This window comes from Vipera ursinii, assembly GCF_947247035.1.
Source record: "Vipera ursinii genome assembly, chromosome: 6".
NCBI lineage: Eukaryota > Metazoa > Chordata > Lepidosauria > Squamata > Viperidae > Vipera > Vipera ursinii.
In genome coordinates, this window is record NC_139515.1 from 82553705 (window position 1) to 82567840 (window position 14136).

The following is a 14136-nucleotide window of genomic DNA, read 5'->3' on the forward strand; positions in this document are numbered from 1 at the left end:
CTTGTCTGTTTGAATTCTGAAGTCGCAGCACAGTTTAACTTTATCATTTTCTATGACTTTCTCTATTATTATTATTATTATTATTATTATTATTATTATTATTATTATTATTATTATTATTATTGATTGGACGAAAATTATCATGTCCCCCCTAATCTTCAACTGGCTAGACATGCTAAATTCTGCTTGCTTTGTGTCCAAATGAACAACTCCAAGCAGCAGTAGATGAAATATTCAGTTTTCCCTAATGTACACACACAGAACCTATATTTTTACAACTATCCTGCAGAGTAGACAAGTTGACAGGGATTAACAGGTTGATTGACTTTCTTTGATAACTGGTTTCATACAAGACGCTGGCGCCCCAAACACAGATTAACAAACCCAATTCCTTTTTTTTTTCCCTGGTATATAAATACAGTAGTTTATTAGTGCATCAAAATACCAAGGTGGGTTGACACGATGCAGCCAGTTGCATAAACCAGGTCTTTCGTATCTTACGCATCTCTGAATGTTTAACAGTAGGGGTTCGAAATCTCTGCTTTCAACTATTCAGTCCAAGCACAAGGAGCTTATTGTGTTCTTCTAGCCGTGAGCATCTCCCGGATATTATCTTCAGCTTCTTTTACACTCCGTTCCAAATATGATTTTATTTGCTCCAGTTCCTTAATTTTTTCTTCCGCTACTTTTTGTTTTTCTAAGAGCTGGTTGTGAATTACTTCTTTGGGATGAAGGATAAACATTCATCCTATACCTTCATACATTCTCGTTTCTTCAGCTAAAGTCATGATCTCTGTGTCTGTAAAATGTGCATGCTTTTTTGTTCTATTCAGCTGATCTATTTGTATATCTGCCAGTTTCACCTTTTGTTGGGTTTCAATGACCTTAGCTTGAAGTTCAGAAAATGCCCTTTTCAACTCAAGATCCACCGGTGCCGCCATTTTAACTACTCCCAAACCCAATTCCTGTACTATATTCATTGGACATGCATTGCTCTGACCACTTGACTCTATGATGTCTGAACTTGATGGCCTAATTCTGGAGTCCTATTGCTGTGGACTTGCACTGGGCTGCAGCATGCTTAGAAACCAGGCCGTGCAAACAAGCGAATCCCCATCCATGGGATGCAGGCAGCACACGAAACCATGCCCTCTCCGGCCCATGGAAAAACCTTTCTCCATGGAACCAGTCCCAGTAGTGGTCGTACCTTGAGGACCACCTGAATCAAGTTGCTTATTATAAGTGCTCAAAATATATGTTATGTCTTAATGCACAGTTACCAAGAGGGCAATAAAACAGTGAGCAGCAGTTTAAATTTCTTCATTAATCGCTGTTTGCAGCTTTATTGCCCTCTTGATAACTGCACCTTATGTTATATAAAAGCCTTTTTAATAGCCATTGAAAATTGTTATGGGAACGAATTCCTCTTCATTTTAATAACGTTCTGGAGACGATATTTATGGTGTTCAGCTACAGCCCAAGCAAAAGCTGTTTTCCATGTTTACAATAAGAACTCGGCTGTGTGGGAATCTAGCAGAATTCCTTCCTTTTTAAAATACGTTCAAGGATCTGGGAGATGAGGGATAAATTGGGCAATGAAGCAGACAGTGTTCGTGTCAACGCTGCTAACATCGGATGTTCTTGCTTTGACAAAAGATGAAGAAGCAGATATTTTATATATTTCTACTTGTGTATCACTTTTAGAGTTAGAGTTAGATGAAGATGGGAAGGGGAAGGAAGAATATGTATGGGGGATTAGTTAGACATAATAACATAGCAGCAGAGCACTTTCAAGATTGTATGTAATAAGAGGCGATAAGAACTGGCAGGTTAAGCAAAGGAGGGAAAACTTACCTTTCAAACTAATTGGAGAATGTGATTTATGACGGTTAACTAAAGGAGGGAACTATGCTTTCATATTATTGTGCTCAGGGGAGGGCAATCCAGATTTCAGCTTTAACCAAGTATTGCCGATGTTATGTTGCTCTGTTTTTTTTGTTTTTTTTTAAATGTGCCTCAATGAGGGTTTTTTATTTATGTTATTTATGTTGCTCTGTTAAAGACTTTCAAGGTAAACAAATGCCTCAGAGTTCTTCGAAGAGTTCGTCCGTCGGAACCTTGACAGTTCGGTTTGAAAGACCAGGTCCCCACTCGAAGGTCCAATTAATCTGATCTGTTGTAAAAAGTCTATGCGCATGAATCTTCTCGACTAATGGTGGATACTTGATAGGAATTAGAAAAGGGTCAAGGACACTCAAGGGGGTGTTGATTTAGTTCTCTTGTGGCCACATAGGGATTCTAGGCTGAACTTACTTTTCACTCCACCCCCAAGTTCTGCCAACTCTTTTCCTACAGATAGAGAGAAAAGTCTTCTAAAATAGGGATCCCCAATCCCCGGGCTGTGACCCACTACCGGACTGTGGCCTATTCAGAATTGTGCCACGTGAGTGGCTGGTCGGAGCGTGCATGTGCATGCATGCAGCTAAAAGTTGTGAAAGCGGCAGGCTGGGGCGCACTTGCACATGTGCGCGCTGGCCTGCTGCTTGCCCAAGGGCTACTCCCACACACATGCCTGCACACGTACCCCCTAGTTCCCCTCTCCCCCCCACCCCAGCCAAGCCACCAAGCTGCCAAGGTTGGGGACCGCTGTTCTAAAATGTCATCCAGCCCTGGGGCAGAATCGTTGCAGTTTGAGATTTTAAGGATGCAGCCCAGTCCTAGGCTGCATTAACAGAAGATAGAATCAAGATCACATGACGGGTTAGTACCACTTTACGATGCCTTGGTAAGGCCACACTTGGAATCCTGCATCCAGTTTTGGTTGCCATGATGTAAAAAAAGATGCTGAGACTTTGCAAAAAGTGCAGAGAAGAGCAACAAAGATGTTTAGGGGACTGGAGGCTAAAACAGATGTAGAACAGTTTCAGGAATTGGGTATGTCTAGTTTAATGAAAAGAAGGACTAGATGTGATGTGATAGCAATGTTCCACTATCTAAGGAGCTGCCACAAAGAAGATGGGGTTGACCTACCTGAAGGCAGGACAAGAAGCCATGGATGGAAACTAATCAAGGACAGAACCAACCTAGAAATAAGAAGACATTTCCTGACAGAACAAGTGGAATAGCTTGACTTCAGAAGTTGTGGGTGCTCCATCACAAAGAGCTGGCACCATTTATTTTATTTTATTTTATTTTACTTTACTTACTACTTTACTTTACTTTACTTTACTTTACTTTACTTTACTTTACTTTACTTTACTTTACTTTACTTTACTTTACTTTACTTTACTTTACTTTACTTTACTTTATTGCATTGATAATGTTGTTAGGAAAGGGACCATCATACATTTCAAATAATGCTCTTGTGCATTATTGCATATCAAGCAACAACTTTGAGGTTAGCATCTGAACTTGAATGAAAGGTGTCTAAAGGTGTCAAATGTTGAGATGATCAAAACTGAATATCCAGAGGCTTAAATGAGACCCCATCAGTGTTGTGAACTACCGTAATTCAGATGTTTATGTGGAATAAATTTTATTTTATTTGCTTTAATGGACAAGTTTAGGTCACTAGGAAGGAATCCAAAATGATCTTATTTCTGGAACTATCCTCTTAAAAGATAATTTTAAAAACCCCAAGAATCTTCTAGTTTTCTGCCTTATGCCATTTAGCCAAAAAGCATTCACAACCTCTATTAAACTTCACTGGCACTCAGCATGTGCGTACATGTACATGAATTCCTGAAATAATTTTTTATTGTTAAAGAAAAAAATGTTGTTTGTTGCTCCAAGATGCATGTAACTCTTTCAAGTTATGAGAGACATCTTCAAATTAACAATTGATCCATAATCAGAATTGAAATTGGAAAAAGTAAGAATTGTTTACGAATGCTTAACATTGAATTAAACTAAGTTTCAATATAGCCTAGTCTAAGAGACTCTCTTATTTTTTTCAACAATAATATGACTTGAAATTCATTGCAGAAATGCCAAGAATTTCTGATCACTTGATGAAATATAGTAATATTCTAGAAAGTTTGTTCCCTGTATTCCTTTGTCATCTTTGACCAAATATTTTTTAGGTCTTTAAAGCCCAATAGTCATAAAATCTATGAAAAGAATTCAGGATAAAGTAAGAATGCAGGCTACAAGCAACGGGGTTTCCAGCTTTCAAATTTTGTTTCAATAATCTGTCAAGCTCAAGGAGACAAAAACTACACAGAGGAATCTAGCACATTGATGAGGTTGTGAAATAAAATGGTAATAAAGCTTAAAAAAAACAGTCCAGAAGACATGAAAGAGTCAGTTGCAAGCAAAAGGTTAAACAAGGTGCATCAAGACCATTGAAAAAAGGAAGTTCTGATCTAAAAAGAGAAATTTCAATGGTTGATCAATAAAATTGAGCATCTGGTAGATGAAGTTCTAAGATTTGCCAGTGTAAACCCAGCAAATGCAGGAAGAAAAAAGCATACAGTAATTCAGTAGTCTGGAGAATTTTTAATGTTATCCCTTCTGAAAGTTAGTATCTCATCGCTTCAGGTCAAAAAACCTACCTTATTGAAGTTCTGACTTCAAAGTTTCGTGTCTTCCTTGTTCTCTGTCTTCTTGCTGTTCCTTAAGGCAACCTGAAGCAAACTCTTCCCTTCTGTGCAGACGACCCCCCTTTTGTAGGCTTCCTAAAATTGCGAGGTCCACACACATTCACCTATGATTTAATCACACAACGTAGCACCTGGTTTTGCTCCCACAAAACAGACCAGCATCCATCCGAGTTGAATAATACCAGCATTGCCATCTGCTGACGAATGTCTGCAAGGCAAGGAAGTCTTGGGTCTGTATTCATCCGGAGGTTGATGCAACTGAGAAGTTGAACTGAACGAGGGCAGTGGTTCCTGATTGCCCAAAGGTGAATCCTTCACTGCGGAAATGTTGAAGTGGCGTTCAAGAGACTTTTTGCATGTATCTCAGCTCAAAAGTGCATCTTAAAGAGGCTGGCCAATTCAGGGAACCATTCAGACTTCTGGAATGAAAGTAAAAAAAAAGAGAAAAAAGAACATACTTGAAAAAAAAAGAGCTAATATCTCACCCAAAAAAAATGACAACACATAGGTGAGCCGTACGAGGTAGCTCAGATCAGGAACCTGACTTTACAAGAAGACTAGAAATATATTTTATTCGGATCGGCTTCAGTAATTATTTTAACAGCTTCCGGTTGCTGATTGAATATAATGTTTATAGGGTTGAACTGTGGGGCCCTTAGTGCTTTCTGACAGACATTTCATTGCCAAACTAAGTAACAAAATCAACGCTGGAAGGAAGTAAGGGTTTACTCCTATTTTTGTATCAGTATAAAAAGTGAGTTGACATCCACAGGTCCCAGAGCTATTTGGATTCTAGTAAACTATCTCCTAGCTAAGGTGTGTTGTTGGAAAAGTCTTCATCATGGTTCAGTCCAAGCCGGGAATAAACAACATGGCGACTGCTTTAGAAAGAAGGTTGCAGTTTCTTGAAGAGGAGAGCCAGACAGGAAGATGGCTCTGGAAGAAAAGAAAGCGAGCACATGTAGAGAGTGGGTTTTTATACCCTCTGGAGCCTTTTGTTTGGAGTTGTCCCTGTGGCATGAACTTTGACCTGAGTCTGAGTGTGCCCTTTGGCATCTGTGGGTTAATCCTATTATGTCCCATCTTAGAGTTTGGGTGGGGTATGTAGATTTTAGGTGTCTTTGTCTTCCTAAGCTTCTAGCTGGGGGCCTCCCACCTTCCTGAATGGATTATTACATCTGCATTTCTACAGAGCTGGTTTCTGCTTGGGGGAGGGAGACTTGGGGCCATTAAGAAAAACTGGGCATGCTTTTCTGCCTCTTTAAGATCCTTTAAGGGAATATATTTTACTGCCCTTTTAATATTTCCTTCTCTGGGGGGGGGGGGAAGGCTGACTTCCCAGAGGTGAGATGGAAGAGATTTGCATGTCACAAACTTTTAGATATGGAATAGAAAAAAGTTGCCATCCTGTAATGGAGAGACAGACAACAAAATAGCTCATTTTCCCTCAACAGAGGCATCACCCAACTATTCTAAGACTTCAGATAACTGAGTAGATGGATTTCATTTTGTCTGTGGGGACATCTATTGGTGCATACTGGTGATGCAAACATGGTTTCTAGCAGACCTGGGCAAGGCGACAATGCCTAACCATGATGAAGTCTTTTGTGTCAGGCTTTGATGCAGAGGTGCAATCTATAAGGGCTATTCCATCAAAGCTGGGAATCCATGTATCAGAACAAATAAATGAGTTGAATTAAAAAAAGCTCAATGAAATGTCACTGACTCAGTCACACAGGCTGGCAGGGATTTTCCATGTGGACAAAGCATTATTATTTTTTTCTGACCAGATTAGGAAAATGGAATTTTCCTAAAAATAGTAAGGATGGGATATAAATAAGAAAATATATTTGCTAATATCTCCCAGGAACATTTCATAGGTGGGAATTTGCCTCATTGCCTTGTGATTCATCAGCCTTCACATCCCCTTTATCCTGGGAAAACTCACCTGTAAATTCACTAGTTAAATCAAAATGAATACATTATTTGAAGATGCTAAGGATGAGCCTTATCTGCAGTCTTCCTCCCTGCCACCATTTTATTAAAGTTTACTGTAAGATAAAATACAGATAGAAACAAACGTTAGAAAAGTTAAACAAGGAAAAAAGAGAAGTGCAATGAAAAGGAAAGAAAAAAATAGCAGTGACTTCCAACTTTGTAGAATTCAAAAAATGTCACAACCTCAACCTCATGCTTTACCTCTCTAAATATTTCAAGCCACTTCCATAATAAAAATGTCATTCTAGACATCAAAACCTAAATCACGGTTTTATTTTCTCTGTTTGCAGCACAATGTCCAGAAGCCATTTCCAAATGAAAATAAAACTAAAAAGATTCTTCTCTTTCATTAAAACCAGACGATTTTACCTTCTCCGTCCGCTCCATCAGCTTTACCATCCATTTGTCCGTTGCGGGAATTAATGTGTCTTTCTGTCTTTTGTGCATATGAGATTCTCGCCACTATCATCACTATCATCACTATCTCGTTAACATAGATAGTCACCAGCTTCCAAACTTTCTTTCAAGCGTTTTATCCATCAGGAATGAAAAGAAAACTTCTGGGTTCAGTTTTGTGAATAATAATAATAATAATAATAATAATAATAATAATAATAATAATAATAATAATAATAATAATAGTAATAGTAATAATAATAATAATAATAATAATAATAATAATAAGAAGAAGAAGAAGAAGAAGAAGAAGAAGAAGAAGAAGAAGAAGAAGAAGAAGAAGAAGAAGAAGAAAAAAAGAAGAAGAAGAAGAAGAAGTAGTTGGAAGGGACCTTGGAGGTCATCTAATCCAACCCCCTGCTTAGGCAGGAAACCCTATACCATTTCAGACAAACGGTTGTCCAGTCTCTTCTTAAAAACTTCCAGTGTTGGAGCATTCACCACTTCTGGAGGCAGGTTGTTTCACTGGTCAGTTGTTCTGTCAGGAAGTTTCTCCTTAGTTCTAGGTTGCTTCTCTCCTTGGTTAGTTTCCATCTGTTGCTTCTTGTCTTGCCCTCAGGCGGTTTGGAAAATAGCTTGACTCCCTCTTCTTTAAAAATATTCTCCCCCTTTATTTTAAAAATCTTCTGAATTAAGATAAAGAACTGATCCCAATACAGGCAGTCCTCGTCTTATGACTACAACTGAGTTCAAAAGTTCTGTTGCTAAGTTGTTAAATGAGTTTTACCCCATCTTACACCCTTTCTTGCTACATTAAGTTTTTTTTAAAAAAAATCCCATTTATATCCCGCCCTTCTCCGAAGACTCAGGGCGGCTTACAATCTTAGAAGCAAAAATCAATGTGCTTAGCAATAGCCTTCATTCTAAATGTATATGCGTGCTTATTAGGGCTTTCGCCCCCCCCCAGCGGCATTTTTACAAAGTCAGCTTAATTGCCCCCAACAATCTGGGTCCTCATTTTACCTACCTCGGAAGGATGGAAGGCTGAGTCAACCTGGAGCCTGGTGGGACTCGAACCTGCACTAATTGCAGGCAGCTGGTGTTACTGAAGGAGGCATTAGCCCACTGCTCCACCAAGGCTAGCTACAGTTATTAACTTAGTAACATGGTTATTAAGTGACTCTGGTTTCCCCATTGACTTTGCTTGTCAGAAGGGGATCGCGTGATCCCGGGACCCTGCAACCATTGGTGCTAAGCGTCTGAATTTTGATAATGTAATCATGGAGATGCTGCAATGGTCGTAAGTGTGAAAAATGGTCATAAGCCACTGCTTTCAATGCGGTTGTAACTTCGAACGATCACTAAATGAATGGTTGTTAAGTCAAGGGGCTATGTATATTTCTCTGCTTTATCGTAACCCCACCAGAAACCACAAACAGTGGCCTTTTACACTTGCATTTCTCGCCTGCCATTCCCCTGCAGTCTTCCTTGGCATACTCCATTTCAACTTTGCAAGGGAGAAAAATCACAGACTTAAAAAGCTTCCTCTTTTTAACCAGCAGGAGAAAAACACCCGAGCCGAGCAACTGCAGAACTCGTTCGTTTCTCAATTTGTTGAAAACCCTACCGAGCTTTCAGACAAGTTTTACTACTTTTATTCTTTTTCTTTTTTAAAAAAAAAATCCTGCTTTTTCTTCCTTTCATTCTTTTTACTGGACAAAAATCTCTCTCTCTCTCTCTCTCTCTCTCTCTCTCTCTCTCTCTCTCTCTCTCTCTCTCTCTCTCTCGTAAACAAGGAGCCCCTCCTGCACAAAGTGGGGAAGACCCATCATTTACAGATACCTGCACCAACGTTACAAAGACTATTTGCCTTGGGAGACAGCAAAGAGTAGGAGCAAAATGACACTAGTCCGGTCCCTTTCGGTCACTTCTCTCAATGGTCTCCCTCAATGGGACAGCGAAGATTTACCAGTAGAAGACCTTTTACTCTTTGAAATCTCCTGGGAAGTCACCAATAAAGGTGGGTGCCCTGTTTTTTTTTTTAAATTCCCTTCCAAGCTGCTGGAGCAATTGATTTTATTGGTGTAGCAAAATTATGAATGAAAGACTGGGGGGGGGAGGGGGGGGAGGAGGAGGAGGAGGAGGAGGATGGAGTTACCTATGTAAAGGCAGTTTGCCGAGGGATGCATGGATGTGTACAACTGCTGGTGCTTGCAGTGAATCTGCCGCACCTATTTTATTTATTTATTTGTATCCTGGCTTTATTATTTTTACAAAGAAAGTCAAGGTGGCAAACATATCCAATACATGCTCCTCCTACCATTTTCTCCAAAACAACAACCCTGTGAGGTGGTTTGGGCTCAGAGAGAGTGCCTTGCTCATAGTCACCCAACTGGCTTTTATGGCTAAGGCAGGTGTACAATTCACAGTCTCCTGATGGTTGGCCCCAAATCACCCAGCTGGCTTTTATGCCTATGGCAGAACTAGAATTCCCAGTCTCCTTGTGATTGCCCCAAAATCACACAGCCAATTTTTATACTTCAGAGGGGATCTAGAATTCAGTCTCTTGTTGATTTGGTGCAAAGTCACTCAGCTGACTTTCACGCCTAAGGTGGGACTAAAATTCCCAGTCTCCTGGCTTCTAGTTTGGTGCCTCGACCACTATAGCAAACTGGCATGATCCATTTGCACAATCTTGCACTTGGCTGATCTTGAGAATTACATCTTTGAACAGTGGGAAGTTTTTGTCTCCCCTCTGAAGTCGTACTTTTGAAATATAGTTATTTCAAAAGCACCAGCTCTGAATCTATTGCAGTTTTGATGTCAAATGTGCTCTCTGCCTAGTTATTTCCATGTACTTTATCCCAGCCTTTGAATTATATTTGGCAAGATTTCCATGGCAGTACTGTGGTTTTTGTTATAATGTCCGCACGCTGGCAATCCAACATAGTTGTCAATCTTTTCAAGCATGGCAGATATCCCATAGTTAAGTATTGCAGCCAAAGCAATTTGGAATGACTGTTTTTATTGAAGTCTATGGTGATCTTTCCATAAAAATGTGGGCGGCCCCTGAAGGTTCTTGGATGCACTGACACAGATGTTGGCTGTGAAACATCTCTACTCACATTTTATGTTTTGTGCGTGTGGCAAACTTCAATGAGACCTGTGATAGGGCAGAGGTCCACAACCTGTGTGCCGCAACCCACTATACATGGGCTGCGTGAGTGGCTGGCCAGCGCATGCGTGCATGCGTGCAAGCTCCCCCCTGGCCTTGCATGGCGTTAGGTGACCCCCGATCCTCTCGCCAGCTCTAGCCAAGCCACGAGCCGCGTGCCGGCGCTAGCACCCCCATATGCGGAGCATGCATGCTCACAGCCCCATTCGCTCAAACGCACACGCAGCCACATTTGCACATGTGCACATGCACGCATAAAGCTGCCTGTCCTTCCCTTTCCCATTGGGCCGCCAATCCAGAAAGGTAAGCGGCCCCTGGGATAGGGCATTTCTTAATCCCCCTTTTTGCCAATTTGCCAGTATGATTTTGTGATACAAAAAAAAGTGACTGCTTGGAGTAAATTTCCCCAATCCATGTAGCTCTTCTCCTCACATCTGTTGGTATTTGTCATCCTGCTAAGAATAATGTAAAATCTTTATTTATCTATATGCTGCCTTTATTATTATTATTTTTTTTAAAAAAAACCAAGACAGCAGACATATCTAATACTCCTTCCACCTGCTATTTTCCTCATAACAGCAACCCTGTGAGGTGGGTTAGGCTGAGAGAGAGTGACTGGTCCAAAGTCACTCAGCTTGATTTCATGCCTAAGGCGGGACTAGAACTCACAGTCTCCTGCTGATTGGCCCAATGTCATTCAGCTTGCTTTCATACCTAAGGTAGAACTCAGGGGTAGGCAACATTGGCTCTTTTATGACTGGTGGACTTCAACTCCCAGAATCCCTGAGCCAGTATGGCTCAGCTTGGAAACTCTCACTTTCCCCTCAGCATGTCTGGCTCAGGAATTCTGGGAGTTGAAGTCCACGAGTCATAAAAGAGCCAAGGTTGCCTACCCCTGGACTAGATCTCACCATCTCCTGGTGATTGGCCCAAAGTCACCCAACCTCTTTCATGCTGGAGATGGGGCTAGAACTCTCAATCTCCCAGTTTCTAGTACGGTAGCTTAAACACTTGGCCAAATTATCTCTCAAAATCTTCCCCATTTTCAGACCTGTTCTTTCATCTCCACCGTGACTCTAAGTCAAACTAATAAAGGAGGGTGTTGTACCCCACAATTTAAATGAATTTATTAGCCCACCAGGGCTCCCTTTAGAAATTGCTCACTCCTATGAAAACTGGAAGGAATGTTGTAGTGTGCCTCCCTTCAGAAATGGTTGGGCAATGTCTGTTTGTTCTGCTCGTAAACTCAAAGTGCCACGGTTTCATTTTTAATCCATATATAGTAGGGGTGGCCAAATGGATGGCCTTGACTCAATTTCAGTTTGCTGCAAGCAATCTGCCCAACCAGTTACAGTGATTTTTGGTCATCTCCCTGGCAGTCTGGTGGGGAAGGAAGGAAGGAAGGAAGGAAGGAAGGAAGGAAGGAAGGAAGGAAGGAAGGAAGGAAGGAAGGAAGGAAGGAAGGAAGGAAGGAGAAGGAGGGGGTTAGGAGAAGGGAGGGAGGGAGATAGGAACAGACAGAGGGAGGAGATTAGGAGAAGGAAGGGATGGAGGGAGGGAACGAGGAGGTTAGAGAAGGGAGGGAGGGACAGAGGAACGGATGGAGGGAGGAAGGAGTTTAGGAGAAGGAAGGGAGGAAGAAAGTTAGGAGAAGGGAGGGAGGGAGGAAGGAAGGAAGGGCACAAGTCTTGGGAGGCCGGTGTGTGGTGTAGTTGGTTCACATGGTGCAGTAAGATGGAGGGTTTGTTGTCACTGTGTGTTGGGGGATGGGAGCACAAAGGGAGGCTCAGCTAATCTCAATGTACACATAGTTGTACTTTGACAACAAAGGTTCATTTCATTTCTTCAAATAGCCAGGATTGAGAAAACATTGTTTTATTGTATTTATTGGAAGTCATCTATCCATTGGAAGCCATCTAGAATGGCTGGCCATGAGAACATACTTGTTTGCAAATAAAGGCACAAATTAATGCAGATCAGGTAACCTGGACCAAATAACCGTAACGCTCTCCTGCCCTGAACGAGCCCATTACTTTCAAAATATTTCTTTCATATATTTTCATCTACTTTTGTCTTCTTCCTTGCAGAGGATGGCTTAGTCCTGGACTGAAATGGGTGCTTGGTATTTGTTGACATTCCTCCAAACATGTTGATTTGCCACTAGGAACAAACCTCTTCCTGCTATAATAACAGAAATGAGTTACTGATGAGTAAATCAGTAACTTCACCCGTCAGCTCGCTGTATGGCTAAAGATAAAGGGAAACTGAGTCAGGAGAGTCTCTTGCAATCCCAGAGATCTAATCTCCGTGAGGCAAATAGTAGGCCGGCCTTTGAAATCGGCTGAATATTTGGGAGTTAAGATTGTCCTCAAAGGAAAACCACTCCCACCCCCTCCAATCTCACTTTCTTTCTGGGTGAAAAAGTCTTTACAGATGCCGAAGCCTTTGGATTGTGAGCTTTTTATATTACAGATAGTCCTCGACTTATAACAGCTCCCTTAGTGGCCATTCAAAATTACAACAGTGCTGAAAAAAGGGACCATTTTTCACAGTTATGACCCTTGCAGCCTCCCCACGGTCATGTGATTTACATTCGGGGGCCTGACAACTGACTCACATTTATGACGGCCGCAGCATCCCAGGGTCACGTGATCCCCTTTGGCGACCTTTTGATAAGCAAAGTCAAGGGGGGGAACCAGATTCCCTTAACAACCGTGTTTCTAACCTAACAACCTGCAGTGATTCACTTAACCAGCGCGGCAAGATAAAGTTGTAAAATGGGGCAAAGGTCGCTTAACAAATTTTTCACTTAGCAACATAGATTTTGGGCTCCGTTGTGGTCGTAAGTTGAGGACTACCTGTAGACTGAACAGGAATCAGGCAGGTAACTGCACTGACTAGTTTAAATAGCAGCACCAGCATATCACAGCCTGTTGTGAAATTTTAAAAAAAATCACTGTTTGGCTGGTTCATACAACATATTTAACTTGGTTCCATTTCCTGCACTGGTGCGATGCTCTGAACTCTAAACTAATCAAATTATGCAAGTGTCTTCAACACACAAAATAACCAATATTAAACTAATTGAAGTTAGGATGTGGTGAGCACAGGATCTCCAGGTCTTTAACTCACCTGGTTGAAATAGTAAAGGATGACCTGGTGAAGCCCGTTAACGCCAGGAAGTCATGTTATACAGTATGTCAGAATCCATTTATATCATATTCATAAATGTATGTTTAAAACATTATTCCATGGATCCTGCCATCTCCCGAGGAGGAGGGAACAGATGTGTATTGAGCCTGTATTAGGCATTTCAAAGGAAAAGAGAAGCCTTTTGAACTGGGGGAACAAAAGAGGGGGGTTAGGGTAGGAGCATCTGGCTTGCGTCACGGAAGAGAGCAATAAACATGAAAGGTCCTAAGTTCCTTTTTCCCACGAGAGGGATGATACGAGGTAAACGATGGGGGACTGACCAAATGGGGTTAAGGGGGGGGGTTGAACCGGGAACTCTTTATAAGGGTTTAGTTTGTAGAACAATATCCTGTCTTGTATTCCTACAACCAAGCATGTTATAGTAAAGATTTCTTTTGGACTAAGATTTGGTTCCGAGAGTTTTGTCTTCCTAAGACGTGGTTTGGGGTGGGTCCTGACGCAGTATCAGAATTCATTTTGGAGAAGAAAAAAGAAAGAAAAGGAGGGGGGGAAAGGAAAAAAAAGGAAAATAAAAAATAAAAAAGAACTCCCAGCATTGGGTTTTGCTAGTTACTAGAGTCAGTTTGTTACAGAGATGGCTTGTACTTGCTAAATCGTGAGGTAAAAAGATGAGGCTGTAATTCTATTCTGTGCTTTACTGCTCTGAAAAAAAAGTTGCAACAATCATTGCTGTTTTCTTTCTCTTTCCCCTTTATACCTACACTTTTCTTCCCCCTTTCTTTCCTTTCCCCCTGTTCCCATCATCTTTATTTT

At 41.2% G+C, this 14136-nt stretch overlaps 2 protein-coding genes across 3 annotated transcripts in view; one reads left to right on the forward strand and one right to left on the reverse strand.

Moving 5' to 3' along the window:
* Positions 1–409: 409 nt before the first annotated feature.
* LOC310642771 (prefoldin subunit 1-like) lies at positions 410–941 on the reverse strand (the record flags this gene model as incomplete). Its single annotated transcript, XM_083366670.1, is given in 2 exon segments — positions 410–743; positions 747–941. Coding segments are annotated over 2 exon segments (366 nt in total). The 3' UTR covers positions 410–572.
* A 7953-nt stretch (positions 942–8894) lies between these two features.
* Positions 8895–14136, forward strand: part of GYS2 (glycogen synthase 2) — a gene marked incomplete at its 5' end in the record, with an annotated part of 39840 nt that continues 34598 nt past the window's right edge. For both annotated transcript variants that reach the window (XM_083366105.1, XM_083366104.1), the window contains one exon: positions 8895–9015. In XM_083366105.1, coding sequence (XP_083222231.1) covers positions 8895–9015 — 121 coding nt within the window. The remainder of the gene's footprint in view (positions 9016–14136) is intronic.